General features: G+C 41.8%; 1 protein-coding gene across 2 annotated transcripts in view; it reads left to right on the top strand.

Annotated features, from left to right (window-relative positions):
* Positions 1–2,110: 2,110 nt before the first annotated feature.
* The window catches only part of iqsec3a (IQ motif and Sec7 domain ArfGEF 3a), an 87,383-nt gene continuing 62,603 nt past the window's right edge, over positions 2,111–26,890 (top strand). Inside the window, exons 1-2 of one of the 2 annotated variants that reach the window (XM_046379380.1) lie at positions 2,111–3,063; positions 22,095–22,175. In XM_046379380.1, coding sequence (XP_046235336.1) covers positions 2,462–3,063; positions 22,095–22,175 — 683 coding nt within the window. In that variant the 5' untranslated portion in view covers positions 2,111–2,461. Of the gene's footprint in view, positions 3,064–22,094; positions 22,176–26,890 lie in introns of those variants that run through there. The other variant, XM_046379383.1, reaches the window with a different exon arrangement.

Genomic DNA, 26,890 nt, shown 5'->3' with positions numbered 1-26,890 from the left:
AGGTTGTTCAGGTTTTAAATGTGATGAAATTCAAAGTTTGCTTGTTCACCATAGGACTGACATGGTTTTGGGGAAGTCCAACTGTTGGTGGGTCCTCCACTTTGGCCCAGACTGTAATATCTATATCTATATATTAGAATTACTGGGTGGATTTCCATGATCCTGTGGTTTTCTAGTACCATCAGGAAGTTTTGGCATTTTAGAAATGCCTGTAATAGCTTTTCTGATCCCCTGACTTTTCATCTGGTGCTTTAGTTTTGATCAAATACATTTGAGCATGTAGCTCAAGGCAATACAGTGACTGTAAACTGGCTATATACTCATATCAAGGGGCCTTTCAGGTTTTCTCCCCTGCAGATGCATGCTATCTGAGGCAAAAACTTGATTATTCCTGTCAGACTTTGTGTTCTGTCCTTGTCATTTCAGATCAAGAATGTGTAACCCTCTTAGGCCTCAGACTGCTCTGTAAGGTAATTGGTGTTAAAGGTGGGTTTCACCTATTGAAGTAGAGAGTCCGTAATAAGTGAGGCTGAATCTTGCAGATGTCATTGGAGCACAAAAGTCAATGCTGGCACCTTTTCCATTTTCACAATCCCACTGCAAAACGTATTTTTTGTCTCCATCCAGCCGAGGGTAGCTGGTTGGGTGCAGGAGCCATTTTTCACATCATGCAGCTTTTAAGGCAGCCATATGGAAGGAGGGACCTGGCTGCACCCCCACTGTCTCACCAATGTGGTCCTAATCACCCTCTCAAGGTCATACGGTATTTATATATCCCCTTAGCTGTTTTAAACACGTTTCATGAAACTTTTAACAGTGTGTTTGTTGGGACAGAATAAATATACAAATCCAATTCAGTTTTATCAATCACAGCTTAACATTAATGTCACTTCAGTTCTGGATGGATTTTGCACATTGCCCTTTGCTTCATTAGGTTTGATGCTAATTAACAGTAATTTACTCATGCTGAATGTGGACTCCCTTTAGATTTCAAAAAGCCACATCATGAATAAGCAATTAAGATTTTAACAAAAGTTTTTCTTTTACATCATCTTGTCAGCAGAAAGTATTCAGTCGAACACAAAGCTCATTAAACACAATAACACAATTAATTTTCTAGTAGATGAATGAGGAGTATAAGTTCCTGCACATCTGAAATACAATAATTGAAGAAATTTTCTTGTATATGAAAAGCGTCACACCAGAGCAGCCAGAACAGCTGAGCACTCTCTCAGTGAGATATCACTTTCGTCCGTATCAGGAGGGATCATCTCTGCAAACCTAAAACCCATTTCCTTTCCTTGCTCTGCTTGCATGCTATCTGCCTGGTTGACTTGTTTTTTTTATTTCCCTTTTGGTAAAGCCAGAGATACCAAAGCTCAGAGTGAAAGGCAGCGTCATTTGCTTGATCCAATTTGCAAAAATTCATACTGCAATCTCACCACAGCAGAAGCCGTTTCCCCACCAAACTTTATGATTTGTTTGCATAGCAGAAGAGAATTGCAAATGCTAATACCTTCATCTACTCTGTAATAAAAAAAGGTCCACATTTCATGGAATGATCTTCACACTGTGCCGCTAATTGAGCTACACTGAGAAGAGGCTTTTACATTCTCCACCCTCCTTTTCCAACCCTGCAGGGCAACATCCAAAAAGAGAAAGAGTTACCATCCAGCACACAAAGACTGCTGTGTGACAAAAAGAGCACGACGATCACTTCTAACCACATCACACGCTTTCACACAGCGAACGTGGATCTCTCTGAGCTTTATCTTATTTCAGTCACGCACTGATGCCACATCTAGAACACCAGCAGCAAATTTCACCAGAGTTTGGGAGAGTCCCTCTCAAATGAGTCTCCATCTCCTTATTTTTACTTACTGTGATAAAATAAGGCTTGAAACTGAATGAGAAATGGAGGAGTAGTCAAGGAAAAATGCCAGTTATTGCAGCTTAAGAAAACGCATGCAAACAGACAAAACAAGACAGAATTTAGTCTTAAATATGGCTGGCAGACAAGTGACCTGGGCATGCAGTACATTTCAGCAGCACAAATTATTCAGTGAAATAGGACTTTGACTGCAGAGGAAGAAACTGCCAAAAAGGCATATAAGGCTATAAGATGAAAAAACTGTGGATTTACATGTGAAACGTGCAAAGCAGCTTCACTTTCTCCCCTGCGTGTTGACATCACCGGTCCACTACGGCCCCGCCTCCCCACTCCGCTGATGCTGATCCTCCCTTCTTGCATCAGCACCATTTGAGAAAGAGAGAAAGAGAGAGAGAGACAGAGAGAGAGAGAGAGAGAGTACCCAACCCCACCAAGCGTAGAAGCGTCAGACGGCCGCCAGAGCATCCCGGTTACGCACCGTTCAGAGGCCTCATCGACGATTTGTAGGGACAGAAGCAGCTGAAGAAGAGTGCAGCACAGCCGGGCACACGGCCACAGCTACAGTCAGTAATGGAGAGCCTGCTGGATAATCCAATGAAAGCCGTTCTTTACCTGAAGGAGCTCACCACTATCGTCCAGAACCAGCAAAGCCTGATCCAGACGCAGCGCCAGCGTATCGACGAACTCGAGCGAAAGGTGGAGGACCTGATAGGAGAGAACCGACAGTTGCGGGACCCCCATCACTACGTCCAGCAGCCGGCTCAACATCACCACCATCACCACCACCACCACCCGACGCACCGCAGCGCCAGTCCCCAGGCGCCAGCCCACCTCCATCAGCACCCGGGCAGCAACAAAGCTGCGGCTCACCTCGGCCAGCAGGCTCCGCAGCAGCAGCAGCAGCAGCTTCCACCGCCGCAACAACAGCAGCAGCAGCAGCAGCAGATTCCCGGTCTATCGGCCCAGCCTCAGCAGCACCCGACCCCTACTGCGCCGTCCTCCCACCACCCGCAGCAGCTGCAGCTCGTCCCTACCTCTCCGCAGTCACCTAAAGCGAGCCAAGCTAGCCCGGACTCCGCCGAGGAGGACAAGAGGAGCCCCTGCTGCAAGTCCCTGGTTCCGCAGACTCCCACCGCTCTCTGCCGCTCGGTTGGATTGGCCAGGAAAGCGGAGTAAGTAGCTTTCATTACAACTGGTTGTGTGCAGTGCAAAAGAAACAATCTCCATCTTAACGAGAGATGAAATATGAAGACCCTTGGAATTTGATTTTCCAGATAAAACAAACGAGAATGCAAATCATGCTTCTGGATTTTCTAAATTTATGTCTATAACAGTGTGGTCATTTGCCTTTTCCAGCATGACCTTTTATTAAATTGCTGGAAGCTGCACAGACTGTGTCAAACCAGTGACATTATTCAGCCCACTGTCACCAGCTTCATCTGCTGCCTCACAAGACACACTTAAAAGACTGGCAGTCAGTGACCCCAATAAGATGGATATTTTTGCTGTGTACTCTGGCAAATTTTCTTGTCTCAGTATAGCAAATGTGTTTGGCCAGAAAACAATGTGACATCCTCAAGGGTCATCAGATGTGATGCCAAAGCAGCTGTTAGCAGCCAAGTAAAGGTGTCAGTTCTGGGAACATTTATTTGCTAGGGACGATATAGAAGAAAGACAGAAAAATACACAATAGAGTAAAAAAAGGTTATGTTGTGATGCCTGAAAAGATGATAAGACGCTGCATGCACTCTGGCTTTGATTAACTTGACATCCCCTGACAAGCTGAGGCTTAATTTTCTGACAGGTAATTCAAGCTTCTCTTGTATTTTCACATCATTCTCTCAGTTGCTGCCCTGTTAATCAATCACGCGTTTAATGGATATTGATTTCGGGGAGTCAGGCTGGCATTTTAACAGTGGTGATTTGTTAATTCAGCACCAAGGTAGACTGTCACTACTCGGTAAGACTAAACACTGGAGGTAAAGTGTTTTTGGATGAGTCTGTAAGTGAACAGAACCCTGTTTCGGTGAGGTTACACCTCCCCAGTTTGTTCCCCTGTGTTTCCACACTTTGAATGTGAAATGAACTGAGTGTTCTTTAAAATCCTTTGGGGGGGGGGGGTCTCGGCTGAGATGCTGGGAGAGAGTTGTGTCATTGTAAACATACATTTTAAAACAAGCAAAGCACCAACTCCTTGAGGCACATCACTGCCTTTGAGCCAAATGTCAGCGCTTTCACAGTGTTAAAAAAATAAACACCTGCAATCGAGGTTGGATTGTAAAGACTCTAACATCTTGTTCCTCATTAAGACAGGTGTTTCACAGAGAGGAACATATGTGAGGGGAATAAAAGCAGACACACAGACATTAGCGGTGATAAATCACAGACTTGCTGCCTCTTCTGAGCTCCCACCAAGCCTTGATAAGGTTGAATCTGCTTCCTTTTAGATAAGTTGCAACTCAGTGTTGTATTTCTGGTGTCATACAGAGCAAATGTTATTAAAATTCTGTTATTCAGTCTGTTTATTCCCAAAAAGAACTTTAGGATTGAAAAAGTAAATTAGTCTAAGTAATTTAGTATTTTGTGTATGAAACTGTTGGTCAGACAAAAAAAATTATAATGTTTTATGAGTAACCTATTAAGTGAGAAAATAACTTACTGGTTGACTGATAATGAAAATGAGTGCAGCCATACAAAAAGCTTGTTGGATGGTAAAGTAGAGAGTATAAAAGGTTATAATGGGTATATAGAATAACCATTGACATATCCTGCATCTGTCCGGTATCAGGGCCTACTGCCACTTTATATTTTTGTGATGTTAGCATATGAAGTAGAATTCAGGTGTTATACTCCTGTCCGGTAAAGATAACACTTTAAGTTGTAAAAAAAAAAAATATCTTCGGTGACTCTTTGATGAGCTTTTGTTAAAGATGGTACTGCAGTGGTGACATCCGCGGTACTCTGATGTGCATCTGTATGTAAGTACATGAGTGTTAAGTAAAGTAAAATAGATCCCTGCAGTGACCCAATCAACTATAAATATAAAATACTAAATACTTGTTTGCACCCAGTCCATGCTGTCATCCCACATGTTCTCGATCAGATAAGAACATCGGGTTTTCCTCTACAATCTCCTCGTATTTTGCTACATTCATTTACCCTCACAAGCCTTCCAGGATCAGCTTTAGAGAAGCATCCTCACGGCGTTTTTGATCAGTGTAAAAAACAAACAAACAAACAAAAAATAAAACCCAAAAAACATTAAAATCCCCTTTGACACATGAAATATTCTTTTCATTTGCACTGTATGTGCCTCAGAACTGTCCCGAGTGCTGGTTGTTATTTGCTTGCTAATATCAAGGTCACATGAATTGCCTCTGCCAGGGCCGCACACACACACACACACACACACACGTGCACACGGTTACACACACAATGCACACACAACTGAGCCCCATCTGTTCCACTCGGCTGCATCTGCATTGTTTCTGTTAATCCAGATTGATTTATTGTGCCATTAAGATATAATTCCTAAAGTCCGCAGGTCAGGAATGGTATACATCAGTGTTTTCACATGGACTCACGCACACATGGACACTCACGACACATGAGTTTGTACAAAATGAGCGTCGGGGGGATTCAGTAGGTGGATTCATTCGTGATTTCCCAGCCATGGCCCCTGACAGTTGAAACAGAGAGACAGAGTGTATTGTATTGTATCTTATCATCAATGTAAAAGCAGCAATACATGAAAGGCGGGAGACATGAAGGCACGATGTGATTTCCACTCGAAGCATTCATCCTGGTCACACAAGATGGTGCACCGCTGTGCTGTCAGTGATGCATTTCTATTAACGGGCGGATGACAGGGACATGTCACACACTTACTAAAAGGGTGTTTATGTGTCTTTGTTATTTCAAGCCAGAATTTACGGGCGAGACTTTTAGTTGTTCCTGTCATCGAGCTGGCGTCTGCAGGACTTAGTCATATGCTACAGATGCAGCAACCTTAAAGTAAGGTAAAGTCTGACATTTTGGAAAATATGATTACTTGCTTTCTTGCTCAGATTTAGAAAAGATCCACTCTGATATCTGTGTTACAGGAAACATGAATACACTAATATGTTTGTAAAAAGAACTTATTTTTTTGTTTGGATCACATAAACAAGTTTTATTGTTTTATGTTAGAGTAGATTTTATTTTACCAGTGGACAAAGTCAGGTTAATCATTTCCCCATTTTTAGTCTTTGTGCTAAGCTAAGCTAACCTGGCTGCTTAGCTGAATCTTCAGATTTAGTACACAGACATGAGAGTGGCATTGATTTTTCCAAATCTTCTCTTCCAAATGTCAGCGAGAAAGAAATATTTCTCAAAATGTGGATAGGGTTTTTTTTTTTTAAACAATATAATGTGATCATACCTCTGCCCTCTACTAACGAGGACAAGGCAGATCTGAAGAAAAGGCCTCAAACAGCAGTAACGAACCAAGAAAGCTTAGAAGCCTCAGAGCATTTCAGATTGGTCATCGCTTCACTGTTGGAATCAAAAAAGTAGCTAAATATGCTAATGCATGTTAGCCGAGGCCCCATCTTTAGCAGATGTTTAATCACATTATTCATTAAGGTTTGAAACGCTGTGTTCCCACATCATTTAGTTCCCCCAAAATCTCTTAAGCAAAGCAAAGACACCTGTACCACAAACTCTTACACAAGCCGGTTCAGTGAAAGGAGTAAATGTCATGTCCATAATTTATGCAGGGTATCAAGGGGCTAGAAATAATAACATGGACAGGTTCCTGTGTTAATTAGCAAAGTCAGGAAACAGGGGAGCAAAAGTAAACAAATAATCCCTTAATACTGGGATGTACTGGATTTCCAACTTAAGCACCATCGTTTTCCCCAGCTCAGCTGTGCTTTTACTTGATTGAAAGAACTCAGAGAATCCGTTTGCAAAGCTTTAAATGAAAAATTAAATGCTTGCTCACTCACATCATGCATTCTTCATGTCTTCCAGTGGCATAATTTGAAGAATACAAATGAAGGCCACCAGCTTTTGAACAGTTAATGTGGTTTAAAAAGTCGTTTCCATCCTCCTTTTTTTCCTGCTCTGGTTTGAGCTCAAACTTCTCATAGGAAGAATCTGAAGTATTGCAATTGTGTTACTCAGTCTGAGATGGATTCTTAAGGGGCCTTTGTAATGTGAGGGAAGCCTTCAGCAATCCTGTCAACTCATCTTTCCCTCTAGTCTCTCAGTCAGCTACACCTCCCACTCTCAGCTTACTCTGTTCATATTCTTGTATTCTCCCAATCATTGCCTCCTTGTTCTCAGCCTCCAAATGAAACCTTTGTCCACCCTACCTCATTACTTCTTCCTCCCCCTCGACAACCCTCGTCTCTTCTTCCCTCTATCCAAACTCACTGTGCATTTTTGCATTTGTTTTACTCCACCATCTCATCTCCGTTCCCTTCCTCTCCTCCCCAATCAGCATCTTATGCTACAATAGAAATCTCTGCAGCTTGGATCAGAATTCAGTCCCATCCTCTTAGCATCCAGCTCTCCACCACTTAACCCATCTCCATCTCCCGACTGGGCTGGAACGTTCAACCTGTCCTTTGGTTCTCTGTATGAGCTTGGGGCCTGCAGAGTGTGTTAAAACGAGAGGGTGTGAAGGTTGGATGTGATGTGTTCAGGAGGGAATCGAGAAGAGTGACAACAAGTGTAGGCAAGGTGGTGGTGTGCAAAGAGGTGCTTACGTGGCTGATAGGCAGCAATCCTGTTGCCTGAGGTGGAACTCCCAGGGTTCTCATATAGCTCCAGGTGCTTCTCTGCTGCTTCCCTGCCTCCCACACACTCCTGCCGATATATTAAGCCCGCACTCTTACACACAAAACACTCACTAATACACACAATCCCTAACATGCCACATGCCACCTGGCAGCATGTTTTTTCCGCCTTGGCTGCAACTCTCCTCTGCACCCACCATGCCCTCGTTTTCCTCCTCCTCCTAGTGGCCTGAGCCGGAGTACAGAATGTATGCCATCTCGTATGCCATTTCCTGCCTGTATGTGTCTCTTTCAGAAATAAACTGGGGTGCAGATAGCACTTAGACATGGTGAGTTCAGCACACATATGCTCACACACATACATAAATTACAGAGTATCCCTGCTGAGTGCCTGCTGGATGCTGCAGTCTCTCCTTGTTCTGATGCTCTCAGATCAATGAAACTGGAGCTTTGCCCACACAAGCTGCATCAGCTATGCTAACCCCTTGGAGCCACTCTAGACTTGATCCCCAGGTACTGCATCCTTATCTTAAAGCCAAAGCATCTTTTATCTCAGTATTTCATGGGAATTTTTCTCTAACTAACATACTTAGAGTTTTTTGCTTTGTGGAAAACCTCACACCAGAGGCACATCTCTTAAAAACCTTGAAAACTGATACAATCAACGTAGCTCAACAGTGAGAAAATATTGTTTTGTGATTCAGTTGAACTGACCCTTGGAAAATAACAATATGCTGTCTCCGGAGCCCTTCATGTGATTTGCTTGCTTTGTAAACTACTTTGCTCCGATCGTCTGATACGGACACAGAGGTGTTTCCACTGGAGTCTCCAAACACAAAAGCGTAACTTCAGCACCTGGATGAGACACAAAAGGACATACTAGAAATGAGACCAGGTTCAGACCAGGCTTAGCCCACACTATACTTCTCCTGTTCTCTCTCTCTGCCTTCCTTTCTGTATTTCTCTTCCTGCCACCATTACTCAAGAGTTGGAACCTCTTCTCAGCTCCTCACTTCGCTTCCTCTGCCCTCGGTCTGAATGGGAATCACGTCTGCTCGGTTATGACAGGGTGGCTTGGCTGGGCTGCTGCTGGAATCCAAATCATGAATATCACATTTGGTGCGTAGTGCTTTTAAATTGCTTCATTTCTCAGAGGACGTAGTTGCTGGGTGATTCCTCACTGCCTGGTAGAATATTAGCTGTTTTCACGGACAAGTTGTGCACAGATAGTACCAGTTGTCGGTACTCCAGCCGTGTGTGTTCTTGTGTGTTAAAGACTGTGTTTTGGTGTTAAAAAGACACGAGAGCAGCTGTTGTAAGGGAATATGTGGGATCACTTTGTGTCTTTTTCATTTTGTGGTGGGTATAGTGTAATAAAGGATTTAATTTGCTTAGGCTACTGGGCACCTCTGTTGGTCTGAGGTCTTTGTTTTGATCCAGTTTAGTTGAAATATCACCGTATTAAATTATACTGAGCGCAGTAGAAATACATAAGTTTACTCTGCACAGTATCTTTGGAAATGGTTAAAAAAATACAATAATCTGAATGTGTATTACTGAGGAATGTGGTTGGATGCACAGGAAAACAGTTCAGGATTGTGCACAGAAAAGTGCTCACCTCTAAATCAAATGTCGCACACCCTCTATTGATCACAATGTTGTGTTTTGAGCAGATCCTGGATCTACATCCTTATGAAACCTCACACAACCTCTCTCTTTCTTTTTCAGTCTCAAAAGACAATTAAAACAAAAAAAGATTTCTCCGGATGTATTTCTTAATTATGTGTGCAGTTTTTCATTCATGGTATATTTTGGCTGCCTTACTGAACCTCTCAGGTTGTCAGATATTTCATTCAGAACTAGAAAGGAAGAAAAGTGATAGAGAACAAGCAAATGGTAAACACATACAGTACTAGAGCTACAAAAACACAATGGCAGACAGGCTAAATAATTAGACAGATTAAAGAATAGGACATGGACAGAATAATTTAATACTGAGACACCCCACAGGGATGAAGAGTCCAAATGTTGTCCCACTTTCCTCATCACTTGGCTTAAATGCAAAGCAGTTCCTTTCCAGTGTCCTCTGCCTCTATACTTCTCAATCAATCAAAACGGCAAAGTTTGGCCCAACCATGATTATTTATTTTAAACATGTCTCTCAACTGGCAGTCCTCTGTCACCTGGGCAGTATGCCTGACTCCCTGAAAGACAGACGAGTCATTTTCATCCTTGACACTTCCAGACGCCTCACATGACATCATATTTTTATGTAAATACTGCACTCCCACACCACAGCTCAGCATACAATTTGAATATGTTTTTGCCGTTAGTCATGTTACTCTAGCTGCATATGCATAGTGAGTTGCCTCCGTCATGTTGGAGGTAAATTATTCACACATCTGATCGATGCGCTTCAATTCTGCTGCATGCAAATGAACTAATGAGCAGTCAGGGAAGTGTGTGTGACATCAGTGTGTGATCTACATGCTGTATTTCAGAATTGTGGTGGCAAATGGAAAAGACATCAGTGTGTGTCGTCTGGTGTCACTCAGTCTGAATGCATAATGTAAGCACACGATTTGATTAAATAAGCAAAATTCACTGCATATGCTCATAGTTTTATTCGTATTACGTTGATAAAAATGTAAAAATACTAAAATGTCATTCAGTGTCATTATTTTTACAGATGAGACGCTTCCGTTTGTCATCAAAATGAATTTTGTACTTTTTTGAGAAATCTTGGTGAAAATACAGTTATCTTTTAAAGAGCTGATTGCTTTAACAGTAACTTACCAGTACAATTTAAAGGCACAGTTTTTCATTGTGGAAGTAGCTGGCAGCTTCAGCGCTGCTAACATATTCAGTTTAGTGTCATAATGAAACAAATGTGTTGCCCATAGACCAACACTCACAGATGTCTGGAAAATTATGCATTATTTAAAAACATGTTACCCCAGTGTTTGTCCTTTTAAGATGGCGGGATTCCTCGAGGGCAGATAATGCACCACTCTCATTGGTCAGTGAGCTTATGACCTCTGCAGCTCGGGGAAAAGGGAGCTTTGAAAGAAGGAACCATGTGCAGCTACAGAAAAATGTCCACCCATCTGTCCCAGAGATTTCACCTCCTGAGAGCTTAGCGCTGAAAATCCCTCAACAGACAATCCTAATTGTTTTGCGCCATGTGTACCAGAGTGCATCCGTGTGTGTGTGTGTGTGTGTGTGTGTGTGAAACCATTTAGGGGTTAGGGTTAGTGGGGCAAGGGTTAGGGTTAGGGTAGGGTTAACCCTAACCCTAACCCTTGTGTGAGGACTGAACATTTTGAGGGAGATGCTTGTGTTTTTATGGCTAATTTTGTGATTTAAATTTATGTATAAATTAAACTACAACTCTGTGTTTGTGGTAACCCTAGATAACTGGACAAAGCAGCATTACAACAAATGTACATTTTTTTAGAATCAGATGAAATAATGCAGACATACAGATTCAGCTTTTAAATGCTTCAGCTTTGCGTCCTATAAAGGATGAATTTAGCTCATGTTTCTAAGATTTTAGTGCTAACATTGAAACATAAGCAAGACGTTCAAAAGTGACATATTTATAGATTACAATATCCAATTATGATAATATGACAATAATCCATAAGATACATTTGACAGTATTTTGAAATCAGAAAACAGCTCCTCAGCTGCTCGAGCTAACTTTAACGTTAGCTTCACAGACAGACAGGATGGATGGCCTCAGAGCCCCAAATCTGCACCTTAGCTGCTTGAGCTAACATGAGCCTCACAGTCTGACACAAAAAGCCAACTTCACAGCCCCAAATCCTGAAGATCTCAACTCAGAGATCTCGAGGTGAAAAGCTCAAAAGTAGAGCTGTAGATTATCATTTACTTCTGCCAACTGCCAACTAACTAACTGCCAACTACTGCCAATTGCGAGCAGGCAATGCCAGTTTATTGGTCTTTTATGAACAGCAGTGAAAAACCCTGCCTGGCTTAGCTAACTTCTCTTCAAACGTCAAAGAGGCTAAAAGCTGGTGTTTATTCTTTCTTCCATCTTTGAACAAAATGTACAGAGAGGAAACAGGAGACTCTATTTTTTGTCAACTCGATAACTTGATGACAGTTGTGGTGAAATCAACTGTTGTCGGCTTAAATGTTTTGCAAACAAAAGGTTGTGTCATTATATAAAATGACTTGGCATTAGTAAGGTTTCATTCATTCAAGGTTAGGGTTCTCATGTGCATTTGGGTTTTATAAAGTTTATAGGCTACATGATGCTTTTCATAAGCATTATTGTTACGTAATATATACTGTCATTTTAACTGAGCGTGATTGGAGTTCATTTCTTGGCCATTGCACTCTACCCAACCTAATCTCCATGTCCGCGGTTGCATTGTATTCTCGAACCAACACACTCATGCACAGGCACACACTTGCCTCAGGAGATGTCAGGTATGGTTAACTTTACAACCCAGAGTAATGTTCAAAGCCATACACCTAAGGCTGTGAGGCATTGGAGAGCTGATGGGAGCAGGCACAGCATGTCCAATCGGCTTTCCTGGTCTTTTCAACGCATCAGACAAAGACTCGACCATGATTTATGGTACTGTGCAAGAGAAAAAAAAACAAACAGGGAATGCGTCCATTTTATTTACACCCATGTTTGATCTTTAATTTTCATTCTTCATGCCTACATCCAGTTGCTTTGTCCCTCCATTCATATGTCACTTTTAAAGGTCCAGTATGTAGGATTTAGTGATGGTGAGGTTGTAGATTTCAACCAAGTGAACATCCCTCATCTCACCCTGGCTGTTAAAAACGCAAAAGGCCCTTTTCAGAACCTCTTCAGAACTGCTCGGTTGGTCTGGTCAACATATTTTTGTTGTGCTTTGTTGGTGTACTGTCTCGTGATATTTCATAAGCATCTGGCTTTTCTAATGTGGTAGTTTGTCTTCACATTCAGTTGGCCATCAAAGCATCTTGCCCTTCTCCAGCACTGTGGTTATATCATCAGCGCCCTGTCTGTCAACCCCCTTGATGCCAGGATTACATCATGAGGTACGCAATGCCAAGGGGAGGAGCTGATGACTCCACCAATGATGTCAGTGGAGGATTCATCCTAAAAGGAGCAAATGAGATGAGGAAGACACGAAGTCTGAATGAGTCATACGTGTGGGAACTGAAGTAAAGGAGTTACTGTATGTGGATGATGTGGTGAAAAATTCTTTTCTTTTTTGTCATGTCTCCCCCATCATCTGCCTACATCCCTTCCTCATTCTTCTACTTGTTATGCGTTTCTTCCATGTGCAGAAAACTATCCCAAACACTCAAGTTCTGTGCCTTCCTTGACATATCAATGAAAATCATGTACTTGAGGACAAAATGAATGGGTGCTGTTGCTGCTGATCTGATTGATAGTGTTTTCCTTATCAGCCCAAACCCTGACTCATATATGACAACCACGTCAGTTTGATAGCTGTCAAAGCATCGGCGTGAAGCATGGAAAATATCTGTGAAATCTGACCCACTGCCAAGTCTTCAGCAGATGGCCCTGCAGCAACACAGCGTAGCGTGATGCTCAATGCGAGCTGCTAAAACTGCTCAATAGTGGAGGGACCAGCTGGAGATCTGGTGGAACCAGTAGGAAAAACTTCTGCTTTCATGGGAAATTGAGTGACTCCAATTCTTTCGTGTGTTTTTTTTTCTAATACTAGTTATCCTTCTGTGATATTTTTTTTATGATGACGGCAAATGTTTCCATCTTGTAGTAGTGGTTTCACACTGAAGGCACAAGAACATACAGTTCATGCAAGGTATTGGGCAGAATGAAAAGAGGCCAGACTTCCACTTCCAGACAAAGCCAGAATCTTAATCAACAAGCATTGTGGAGGTTGGAGCACAAATTCAGCTGAACTGAACTGAACTCAGTATGCCATCTTGTCAGTCTGAGTTGTCGTTTCTTTTTACCATTTCATTCAGCTCGACATTCCTGTCAACTTTGACTTTCGGTTGCACACAGAACTTGAACCTGGTTCTGCTGGGTGAAGGTACTGTGTCTGACAACCAAACCAGATACCACTTTTTCCCATTCAACGGTCACAGAAATGTTGCTGTAGGGGCACCTACAAAGCTCAGAGCTTAGGACCAAGCTGATGCATTTGACATGTGAGAAGTAGCTGTTAACCAGCTGTTACCAAATTTCCTCCAAGGATCAATAAAGTATTTTGATCCTCATTCTGATAAATTAGTATGAGAATAATTTCTAATGATGTTTGCAAGCTAACTGTAGCTAACTTTTAACTAGAGGGAACTTTTCACCTTTTCACCCCTGGCTGTTTCTCTGCCACTGTCAACATACTGAAAACATGCTAAAAACACTAAAAACATATTTTCATTTCTAATACCGACTTGTCTGGTAGAAATAAATCCAGCTCAGAGTCAGTGTCTTGAACCCTTTTGGCTGATGGAGTGCTCAGCCATCTCTTTCTCAGCTTGTTTTCCTCCTTCGCCAAAGGATTTCCTTTTAAGTTTTATTGAAGGGAGGCCAACATTTGGGAGTTGAGTTGAAGAAGAGTCTAAAATGTTGAGAGTCTAGAAAGAACTGCTCCTTTGATTTTTAGTGGATGACATCAAAACTTGACATTTACGTTTGATAATTCAGGTTTTTTTTTTTTTACTTTTTCTTCCACAGAACTCATGTAGCTGCTGAAAATATCCCAAAACCAATGTGCTGATTTTTGGCCTGGTAAACGTTCAAATAAAATCTTTAAATAACATTAGATCTGAAGTTCATTACCCATCACATTTCGTGCTCTTCCGCTCTGAAGCCAAAGTTGCCACCAGCTTATCTCAAGAGGCGTTCGGAAAGACATGATACAGCAGTGAAACGGTTTCATATTCACTGTGCCGCAGTGGAATCAAGTAGGCCACGATGAGACAGAGGAAGTGTGAGTAAAGCTCAAATGTTGAAGCTTTCCTGGCACTGGAACCGTCAGGAGTTTTTTTTTAAGGGATTCAATACAAGTACGAAAAGTTTCTCCTCCTTTGTTTGCTTTCCTCTTGGGAAAAGTGGTCTTGCTTTCTCATCCATCTCCAGCTCCCTCAGTTTTGCTTGCAGAAGGCGAGCTAAGCCTCTTGGGATGGCCCACGCTGACGTAAACCTTTCAAGGGAGCATTTTTTAATTCACTGTGAGTGTGTATGTGTGTGCGTGTGTGCGTGTAAATGAATTGATATGGGAAGCTTTCAGACCAGATTTTGAGCCACGATTCAGCGTGTCACATCATGCTTACACGAGACACATCTGATTCAGTTCAAGGATTTGATTCGCCTAATGATCGGCTGCACAGTAATGTCTGACACATCGTTTTAACCCGACCAAAACAGGCACACACCACCACGAGGCTTTGGGTATGTGTGTTGAATTCATTTCTCTCGGAAAGCCTTACACACTTTCATCCTGTAAAACACAGTGATAAACTAGCACTTACAGCGACTGCCAATTTGCCAAATGGAAGTGAAGTACTACAAAAACATTCTGAGTGTCTCTTTTTAATTTAACACGATCAAAGTGCTTCTAGTAATACTGCCATGAGATGAGCTGACTTGTGGAATGCGTACGATATTAGCCGACCTAAATTAATCTCCAGGCTTGTTATGATCTTTATGCCGAAGCAGAGTACCTTTTTCTTTTTGGTACCTTTTTCAAGGTGTGATTATCCATGACTGAAAAAGTGACTTCCACTTTAAACGGAAGGTTATTTTGCTTTCCCCCTCCAAAGTGTCCTGATTTGACTTTGACCTTGACTGATTTATTTATTCCATTATTTCAGCATCAAACCAAACATGGAAATGAAATAACAAACACGCATTTGAAGCAAGCTTTATTGCCTCAGTCGTATCACTATTGTTAATGTGTTTGCTTCCTCCAAGGTCAATTGTATTTACATGTTTGGCCTTCAGGGGCTGCTTCTAATTTTGCATTCATGTGTTTTTCACGGAGCGAACATGTTCACAACTATTTTTTTCCCTGAGTGCCAAAGAAATGGTCTGTGAAAGCTAATCCATCAATTATTGCGAGCTTTGATTCCCCCCTCGTCCCTCCCATGCTTCAAATTGTATCACTTGAGTGTGCACAGATCTTTTTCCGCCTTGAGCCGAGTTTGAATCAGCCGGAGAGCTATTGACACAGCAAAGCTGAATTCAGCACAAGGAGGAGCGCATCGACAAACACATTAGACACAAGAAGTTAAAACAAAATACAGTGAAACCCTGGCGTGCAGATTACACTTCCTCAAACAGACCCAGTGTGTCGAAGAGCTTATGAAAGCTTATAGATTTTTTATAGGTGGTATTAGTGACTTGAGACTATGAGGGCGCTGAGTCAGTGGTGTGGAAGATCAGAAAGCAGGTCATACAAGTTCAGTAAAATCCTCAGCGCCCGCACTGATCAAACAGTGACAGGGAAGTGGTTTGAAACTGGAGGCAAGGGTCTGGAGTCGTGCAGATTTTCTAATTGAAATGAGGGGTTGAGAACTCATGTGGCTGCAGAAGAAATGTTTGCACAATCTCGAACATGTGAACGGGTTGATTGTCGTCTCAGTGAGCGTGCTGGTGGGAAGAAATGTAGAGATTAATTAGGAAATTATAGGCCCTAGTCCTGTCATATCAACTTGTTTCCAGCATGAACAGATTCATGAGCGCCTTATGCAGTTTCAATTGGGGTATGTGCTGCAGCACAGCGGTGCCTTTTAAAAGAGGTTCTCGTGCACCTAAACTGTTATAAAATGCTTGCAAGCTGTTTCTGAGTGGAAAGATAGAGGTGATAGTAAAACTGAGCAGAGTGACGGCAGAAATAATGGAGAGAAAGTGTGAGAGATCAAAGCAGAAAGAGACAGATGGTTAAGATGAATCAAAAAGACGGTGCTTTAAAAGATAAAAAGAGTTCATTCTGCACAACACTTTCCTGTCTGAACTCAGTGACTGCGATGCAACCATACTATTTTATTTATGACACAGTTAGGCAGAGTGTGGACATATATGTCAGTCATGGCTGCGTGGGTCTCATCATCAGGGCCAACTAAACCCATCTGCACACTTCATCTCCTCACCTACAGTGGTATGAAAAAGTTTGGGCACCCCTGATCATTTTCAGGATTTTCCTTTATAAATCATTGGTTGTTCGGATCAGCAATTTCAGTTAAATATATCATATAGCAGACAAACACAATGATATTTCAGAAGTGAAATGAAGTTTATAGGATTAACAGAAAGTGTGCAATAATTACTTAAACAACATTAGGCAGGTGCATAAATTTGGGCACCCCAACAGAAAAATGACATCAATATTTCGTAGATCCTCCTTTTGCAGAAATAACAGCCTCTAAACGCTTCCTATAGCTTCCAATGAGGGTCTGGAGTCTGGTTGAAGGTATTTTTGACCATTCTACTTTACAAAAAATCTCCAGTTCAGTCAGGTTTGATGGTTTCCGAGCATGGACAGCCCGCTTTAAATCACACCACAGATTTTCAATAATGTTCAGGTCTGGGGACTGAGATGGCCATTCCAGAACGTTGTAGTTGTTCCTCTGCATGAATGGCTTTGTAGAGTTTGAGCAGTGTTTGGGGTCGTTGTCTTGTTGAAGTATCCAGCCCCGGCGCAACTTCAACTTTGTCACTGATTCTTGAATATTGTTGGCAAGAATCTGCTGATACTGACTGGAATCCATGCGACCTTCAACTTTTACAAGATTGCCAGTACCTGCACTGGCCACACAGCCCCACAGCATGATGGAACCACCACCAAATTTTACTGTGGGTAGCAAGTGTTTGTCTTGGAATGCTGTGTTCTTCTTCCGCCATGCATACCGCCCCTTGTTATGTCCAAATAACTCAATTTTACATTCATCAGTCCACAGCACCTTATTCCAAAAGGAAGCTGGCTTGTCCAAATGTGCTTTAGCATACCTCAAGCGATTCTGTTTGTGGCATGTGCGTAGAAAAGGCTTCCGCCGCATTACTCTCCCATACAGCATCTCCTTGTGCAAAGTGCGCTGAATAGTTGAACGATGCACAGTGACACTATCTGCAGCAAGATCATGTTGTAGGTCTTTGGAGCTGGTCTGTGGGTTGAGTTTGACCGTTCTCACCATTCCTCGCCTCTGCTTATCAGAGATTTTTCTTGGCCTGCCACTCCGGGCCTTAACTAGGACTGTGCCTGTGGTCTTCCATTTCCTCACTATGTTCCTCACAGTGGAAACTGACAGCTTAAATCTCTGAGCCAGCTTTTTGTATCCTTCCCCTAAACCATGATGTTGGACAATCTTTGTTTTCAGGTCATTTGAGAGTTGTTTTGAGGCTCCCATGTTGCCACTCCTCAGAGAAGATGCAAAAGGGAGAACAACTTGCTACTGGCCACCTGAAATACCCTTTCTCATGATCGGATTCACCTGTGTATGTAGGTCAAGGGTCAATGAGCTTACCAAACAAACTTTGTGTTCCAATAATTAGTGCTAAAGGTACTCAAATCAATAAAACAACAAGGGTGCCCAAATTTATGCACCTGCCTAATGTTGTTTAAGTAATTGTTGCACACTTTCTGTTAATCCTATAAACTTCATTTCACTTCTGAAATATCACTGTGTTTGTCTGCTATATGATATATTTAACTGAAATTGCTGATCCGAACAACCAATGATTTATAAAGGAAAATCCTGAAAATGATCAGGGGTGCCCAAACTTTTTCATACCACTGTATAACAGATCCCATCCATTCATTAGAAGTAAATGAGCTCTGTTTTTTCTCCCATGCTGTCGTGAAAGCCAAGACGACTCAACATCTTTGGAAGTGTGGGAGATTATTCCCTTTTTATTCATAGATCCTGTGTACATTTGAAATTGGAGCAAGAAGATGATGATTCTTTAATTATGAGACATATACAAGTAGCGAGTTCCTAAGTTTCACAAGCTACTTAGTGTTTAGTTCAACAAGTAAACCAAACAAGCAGACAAACTATGAAGACAAATTTATCTGTATACCTTCTCTTTTACTGAACTGATTGGAGCTTAACTGGCTTGTTAATTCGACATTACACTCATTCCTTTGCTGCTTCACCTCTGTCCTATCCCTGCCCACCATGTCTTCTCGTCCCCACCACCACCACCACCACCAGAAGACAAAGCCAAGTGTCCAGACGTTATTGCTAATGTAATCTGCTGGCTCTAGCACCAAATGTGAATTATACCATTATAAAGTTTGACTGTTCATAATGAGGGAAATTTTCTGTCCTGTCCTCAAGAAAAACACTTTGTTAGGTTTGTGTATGTTTGTCAACAGTATTACTACAACACAATTGATTCTATCACCCAAGATGTTTTTATACCTTGTTGTGCAGAATATATGCCCTTTATCTGTGTGAACAAGAGGCTCTGCTGCTTTCGACACTCGCACTAATCTGTTTCCCCTCAGAGACTGCCTGTGTTCTCGACCTATTAAAAAAAAAGCCACAATGGCGTCTTGGTCATTAAGGCGATGCAATTAGAAGATGCATTAACAATTAGAATTAATTTGCTGTCATACCCTCCCTGTACTGTCTGCTTCTGTTGCTGGCACATAACCCAACAAACGGCCCTTTTCCTTCTGTTTCTATCTTCAGTTTTTCAAAGGACCTTGTGTATCACTATTGCACTTCACAGCACAGAGAGCAGGGTGGTTAGTCTGAACAGATTGAAGCACTCTTGGGGTGAACCGACAGTCACGCTCTTGAAGGAGGTATATAAGAAGACATACAGGTCTCCTTGTTTTCTCTGTCCTTTCCCAGGGGACAGACAGGGAGGGGAACAGAAAGAGATGAGGGCAGAGAGATTGACTACAGGGCAGAAGATAAACCAAGGGCCGATAAGGGACGGAGGAATTCACATTTTTATACTTTCCCTCCATCTCCGCGTCCCGTGTCCAGGGATAGGACGCGACATATGGAAAGCTGCTGCTCTTTTTAGTGGCCACATCTTTTGACAGCAAGAGTAATTGAGCGCAGTCCTCCTTTGCCTAGCGCGCCGTGCCTGTAGGACCTGCAATAGGGGGGAAGGGGAGTCACAGAGAGTGATGGAAAATCAGTGCAAAAAGGGCCAGAAACAGAGGAGAACAGCGGGGGGAGGGGAGGACAGCGAAGAATAAGATGGATGAAGCCTGCAAGTCAAGAGTGTGAAGAATGTGAGCATCCAGGTTGAAGGAGAGGACACACTGATGGAGGGAGGAAAGAAAATGCACTCATGGCTTTCTCACATCCACATTAAAATTTGATATCCTTGCTTTTTCCTTGGCTATATTTCAGCCTTCACTTGTGAATGTATATCCAGGATATATTGTACATATTTTTCTTCTGCAGAAGCTTCACTCGGTTTTGCAGTTTTCTCCTTAAATCTGTTCTACATTCAGTTACTGGAACTGGAAAGTTAGAAGCTTATCATACTTAATGAAGCACAATCTAAACATTGTGGTTAGTTGCAGAATAAAATGTTATTTGTTTAGTCAACAACAACAAAAAAAAATAAACAAGACAAAAAACAAAAAACACAAAAAACCTAAGTTTCTGATGTGTTGACAAACTCATTTTCCTTTATGCCAAACATTCTCTGTTCTGCATTTCATTGTCATTCATGATAAGAAACTGAATATATTTTTTGGTTTGGGAGGAATTTTTCAATGTATTTTTTTTAATTATTTTTCATCTTCATATAGAAAATGATTAATCACTGAATCCAGAAAATAACAGACAGATTAAGTGATAATGGAAGGAATCATTAGTCGGACTCTTTCCTAAACCTTTCTGGAGCCTCAGCCCTCCTCTGTCTGAGTCCTCTGTCCGTGGTGCTGAAACAGTGAACACTTGTGTCTCTTTCTGTCTCTCCTCGAGCCATCAAACACTCAAAACTCTCACATTCTCTTTATGTCATTTTCAGGGCAGCTGAACATAGACAAAAGTGCACCAAAAGCTAAGCAAAGCGCATCAAAACGCTTCATCATTGATCATTAGCAGAATCAGCAGCCTTAACGTTACCATGTAAGTTACCAAAGAGTAAAAAGGAGACTGTACTGCAGTTCCATCGGTGCTGCTTTGGGGTATATGAGCATAAATATTACTATTGACATGCCTCAATAAAAAAGAAATCCATCTTACTTGTATCCTGACTCAGTTGATATTCTATAACCCCTTGAGATTTTGGCAGCTTTTACTCCAGAATGTAAAAGGCATCGGTTCAGTCTTTGTGGGGCTTCTGTGAACTGGGTAACAAAGCGGACAATAGCTCAAATCTAGGCAGCCATTGTCTTCTGATTGCCAACCTCTGATTGCCTCTGGGCCAGTGAGTTTATGCAAGGGTAATCTCCCTATAAATAAACTCTGTATCATCATTGTGTCTGGGGTGAGTGAGGTGGTGTGAGGGCTGGAGAGAGTCAAACTGAAAACCATGCACTTGAAAGAAGCAGACACTGCAGGCTGTAGTTGTGGTTGTGGTGGAAGTTGTGGTCTTTCCTTAGTCAATAAGGATTGACTAAGGAATCACACAAGAAGGTTGACTAAACCAGAAGGCCTGAGGCAAAAGGGAGTCCAAACAAACAAACAAACAAACAAAAAACACAGGCAAAGGGTCAAAGAGGCAGGCAAGTGAAACATGGAAATGACTGGAAAGGCTACAGCTATGAGGCATATAGATAATCTGGTGACTGTGGAGTTTATGCTGGGGTTAGACTGACTCACTGAATGTGGACTGTAGGAATAAGCCAGGAGGCCTATGGCAGGCTGCGTGATACCGTTTTCAGAATCCCTGTTGCTAGGGGAGGCGGCAACAGCAGCCTCTGAGCTGGCAACCTGCACAAACTGGTCGCTAACAGTATGAAACTAAACAAGCTAGCAGGTGTTAGCTTTTCTTTTAGCAGTTCTGATGCCAGGGCTTGCCATCCCCTCTGACCCCATGTTACTGCATCCTGAGGAGCTTTGCGCCTCCCAAGACGATTGTTAAAAAGCAGAGCAAGAGCATCAGTGTTGGGCAATTCTCGATGTTTAGTGCTAACATTTTTATGTCAATTCTAATGGCCTATAAAAATGGTTAACTTTAGGGTGAAGATTGTCGTGAGATCCTTTATAGTATCTCCTCTTCTTCATCATCGTTATCTTCTCCTTCTTCAGCTCTATGGACGCTGTGGTTCCTACTCACGGTTGCTAAGCTATCATTGGACAGTCACTGTTCAGGGAAGGGGTTTAGCCAGTGATCAGTTCCAAGGGCTGGAAAAAAATAAGACTTAAATATTTAGGGCTAAAAACCAAAAGACAGATCCTTGCATTTACCCTGATGTACAGAATGACGCCCTTTTGATCTTTGATCAACTTATTCTATTATTCTGTTTCTACTCTCACAGCAACCAAACGGTGCTTCACCAGTTCTGCTGCCCCGCCCCAGAGGCCCCGGAGGGGGAGACCTCTACTGCCTGTGTCCCCAGGTAAGATGACTGCATCCTTGTAACATTTGCACAAATATTTATTTTATTTCACTTTGAGCAATTCAATTTTTATTTTGTGTAGCCACTTACCATGCATCCTGTTAAGAGCAGTGCTGCAGTAGCTACTTCAGGCAACACAACTACCCCAGCAGTGTTATATAAGATGAAGTGGTTGTAAATGCTTCAGTGTTTTCCGGGAACAATCAGATTTTTATTTGATTTTTTATTTGTTTTTATTTAATTATTTATTTTTTTGCCCTCCATGACAAAAATAAGCCAAAAAGACGGAGAGTTCTGTCACATCAGCTTGGGTTTTGGGTCTTGATGAGGCTTAATGAGACACACAGGATGCAGTTTATTTGCTGTTTCCACGTTAGCACTGTGTTTGTCAGACTATCCATATAAATTTACTGGAACACAGTAGTAATACCCAAATAAATCACATCAAGATCCCACTTCTGGGACAATGGTCAAGCCCTTGAATAATTGGAAAAATGTTAACATTGAATTTAGTTCACAAATCAGGATGATAATGCGGTTATCTTTTAATGTCAGATTGGCACATGACGTGATGGAGCCAGTGCTGCCAGTCAGAAATTCAACTGTGCACAAATACTTGTATGTGAATTCAAACTATTTTGCTCTAATAAACGATTTTCAGATCATCCAATTTAATTTAAAAGCCCCAATGTCAGTTTGATGTGGCAATTTGCCCCCACTGTCCTGGGCAATATGGAAAACAGAGCAACTAATTATTAGCTGCTGTAATAACTATACCTTTGTATGATGGCTCTGAGACAGTATAATTCATATTTAGTGATGAATAGGCAGTCTACAAAATATAGAATTAGATAAGAAAGGACAAAAAGAAATGATAAACGCCTCTGACAATTATCATCTTGCCCATGGCAAGCAGAACTGACAGCACAAATTGTTGTGTTGGGCTCCTGTTTTTATTTACCCAAGCGCACTCTACCACCAGAGTTTCGCTGGAAATTACGGCATTCATCTGGCCAAGACGCATCAGTAACTGCCTCAAAATGGTTTGTTTGTTGAGAGCCACATGTTTATCTGCGTTGTCTGAGTTTGTCAGGAAAGAGCAGATAAGAAAACCTGTGAGGATGGCAAATCAGAGCCACAGTGCTGGTCATAACGAGTGGTAGAAAGCTGCAGACCAACCAGCACAGATTAAACACCTCAGAGGCCTGTTGTGTTTTAAATCAGCCACATGGACAGATTGAAGGACACTTACATGTAGAAGGATCTATGAACTCTTATAATTAGATTTGTTCACCACTTTAAACATCACCAAAAAAAGAAGCATCATTAAGCCATTTATCAGATAAATTGTCATACAGTGAAATGACTCGAAACCCAAGTCTCTTACAGTGAAACAAGTCACTTCACGGCTCCATTAAACACACGTGGAGATTCCAGAGGTAGTGGTTAAAATTGAACTGGAGTGACTTTAATAAAATCAAAGCTGGAGGGGAAATGGGAAAGGCTGACCAAAAAAAATAAAAAATAAAATAAGAAAGGGGGGTAAAAAAACAAGAATCGATTGGAGTTCAGCAGCTTGATAGAAGCAGCTCGGTGCTGTTTTGTGATTGCTTTGTGCTTAGGGACCATTAGCTAAAGGTACAAACAAAGTGCACAACAGAAGGTGCTTAGCTAACTTGTCAACCCTTTCCAGTGTCTCAAAACACACCCACCCTCACCGCCCTCCCCTCCTGCCAATCTCTGAAGCAAACCACTTCAAAAGGAGGACCCTCTGGGGCCGAGACAGAAAAGCAGCTTGTGGTTTTTTTGTCTTTCTTTTTTGTTCTTGTTGCGTCTTATATCTTTTCGAAAGCTGTATTATGTTGTTGTTGATTTCTGTAGTTCTGCATCGTTGTCAGTGATTTGTTGATCGTTTACTCACATGGCATCACCACATCACATCACGGCGACATAACTCCACATTGCACCCCGCACCTCATTGCATCCATCGTCACTCATGTTCACTTCATTCGGGCTTGTCTCTCCACTGTGGTCACATTCAGTTTGACAGAGTCATGTATGAATATTGCCATGTAACAAAAGTGTAATTAATGCAATGTAAAACTACCATAATGCATTGATGTGTGTACTGTAGGGTCTTTTCCATGCTGGAAACTGGTGAGCCTTCTTGTTGACACATGTAATGCATCTGTGTTCATGTGAAAAAAAACTAAAAAACAAAACAGTTCTTATCATGTTGCATGCTTTGGCTTGGCAGTGATCAGAACATAGCTCCCGTCTTCCTCTCTCTCTATCTCTGTGTGTCTGTGTGTGTGTTAATGTACATGTGTGAGTGCCACTGTGTCCCTGTGGTACACACAGCTTACGTTAGATAATTGGCACAATCCAGGAAAACACACAACACTGTGCAGACCCCCAGATCAGAAGAGAAATCCTTAATGATAGGACTGGGCAAAAGAGACGAATGAGTCACATCACCTTCACTGAACCTTAGGATTTTTTTCTCTCTCTTTATTGTCAGGCTTTTAGCAGATTCGCCACGTCTTACCCAGGCAAGCCGTATATTGTTATTTTCAAAAGGCAAATAGCTGATAATGGGATATATTTATAAGGTTTGTGATGTCAAAAATATATTTTAATCATGCAAGTGAACACTAATGATTTTGTTGCCACTTCCTTTTTTAAGTGTTGGCCCATAATGCTTTGGGAGAAACAGGAAGTAGAAGGTTGCCATTGATTCATTGAGTTGGCCTACGACCCGAGTCCCTTTATTTTGGCCAATTGGCAATATTAGAAGTACGCTGAATGAGCAGTAGTTTCAGTTTGCAATGTACCCGAATGTACAGACAATTGGATTGCTTGAATACTGAAGAAAACTTTAAAACATCGTAATTCTCATGCGTGAACATGTGCCTGTTCGTGTTTGAATAAGTTTTGACTTCAAAAAGGAGTTGCACTCTTGTTAGTTCAAACCCCTGCAAGTTGACACAAATAACTTAAACCTTGCAAAAATCTACAAAAACCTGCCATAAAAATATTCTGTTGTCATGTATGATTGAGTGGCTATATTTGCCACTAAACAAGGCTTGATTAACATATAAAGGTACAGCTCAGTGGCTCTTTGTGCACTGCCTCTACTGCAGGACGTAATGAAGCTTCATTTCACACACTGAACCAGACTGACAAAGAACAGCCATTGATATTTCATTTGAACTGCTCCTTCTACATCTGAGAGTAATTCAAGCTGCTCTGTCAGACGGGTCAGCTCAGAAAAGGGCACCGGTGTGAGCTTCTGCAAGAACTCATTGTACTAATTTGAAGCCATATTTGCTCTTGGTTAGTATCTGTCTGCTTTATTCTATCAATTACGGATTAGGGGGGGAAAAGGCAGGTATGTGAGATCATTTAAATGAGGAGAAAGTAGAAAGTTGTGAACTGAAAGTGAGGATTTCACTGTCACACATAATGAGGACCCTATGGAGACTGGAAACTTGCCCTGACAGTCTGGTCACTCTTGCCATGCTTTAAGGAAGCACCAGAGGGTTTGGAGGCTATAGGGGATTTGTATTCAGGGTCACCAAGTCAGATCTATAATCACTCGTGGAAGGGGCTGATTGTGCAGGATGGCCACAGCCTTTCAATTAGTAGTGTGACCCCATCTTTTGCTGCTGTGTGCTAAAACTGCACTCAGGAGTTTGCTGTTTCATTTACGTTTCCATCGGGGACCTTGAGTTTAACTTTTTGCCCTGCAGCAAGACTGAGAACTGCTGTGGTCAACACACGGGGACCATGAAACCAACTAAATAGAAGGAAACCATTATTAGAATATTCTAGCATGAAGAATAGCACAGCAGAAGAACTATAAATAATGACACTCAGGAAGATGCCTGCTGGACAAGCCTCAGGTAGAATCATTACTTTTTAAACCTCTGCTGGTCATTTTTGCGTGTGTATGCAATAGTCCTCTTTCAGAATGGAATAAAGCCTCTCCAGGCTTTAGGGTTAACACAAATGCAATGAATGAAGAGCTTTTAGTTTCTATAAGAGTCACTCCGCTCATTCATTATAATCTCAATGCATGAATTTGGAATTTGTATCTGCTGCTCTTGATAATACTGCACAAATGTTCGCAGTTGATGCCACTGTGTGAAGTTTGCTCAGGTGTTTTGGATCACATCAAAATAATTTCTCAAGTGTTGCAGGCAAATTGGTACCAATGCACTCCCACTTCAGAAACTGTACCCCCCCCCCCCCTCCAAATGGTCATGACTGCAGTGCTGTTCTGTCAGTGAAAACTGATGTGTACAGTATGTTCAAACTGTTTTAACAGCATAAGATGTAGCTTCAGTAGAACAGAGGGAGTACAGCTTTTTCTCAGCTGCCTTGTATAGCAAAGTAGCTATAAATCACTGAATAGTGTTGGTTTGAGTTGTCACTTACCAGGAATGATATTAGCAGAAATAACTGAGACAAAGGGCGCATGACTGCCATGCGGTGTGAATATCTAAAATGATGCAAACTTTTCTCTGATTAAACCCATATAGTCACAAAGAGGAGATGCAAAAGACAGAGAGATAAATGGTAATCTGGTAAATGCAGGAAAATGCAAATCAGATTTCAAGCATATCATTTTTTCTTTGTGGTAACATTTTTAAAGGTTTTAACAAGACTGCTCTTGGGCAAGATGGTAGTTTCCCATGTTAATAATTTATTCT

This window comes from Scatophagus argus, chromosome 22 (assembly GCF_020382885.2).
Source record: "Scatophagus argus isolate fScaArg1 chromosome 22, fScaArg1.pri, whole genome shotgun sequence".
NCBI classification, from domain to species: domain Eukaryota; kingdom Metazoa; phylum Chordata; class Actinopteri; family Scatophagidae; genus Scatophagus; species Scatophagus argus.
Note: the sequence above shows the minus strand (reverse complement) of the source record. Positions and strands in the feature narration are given on the sequence as shown.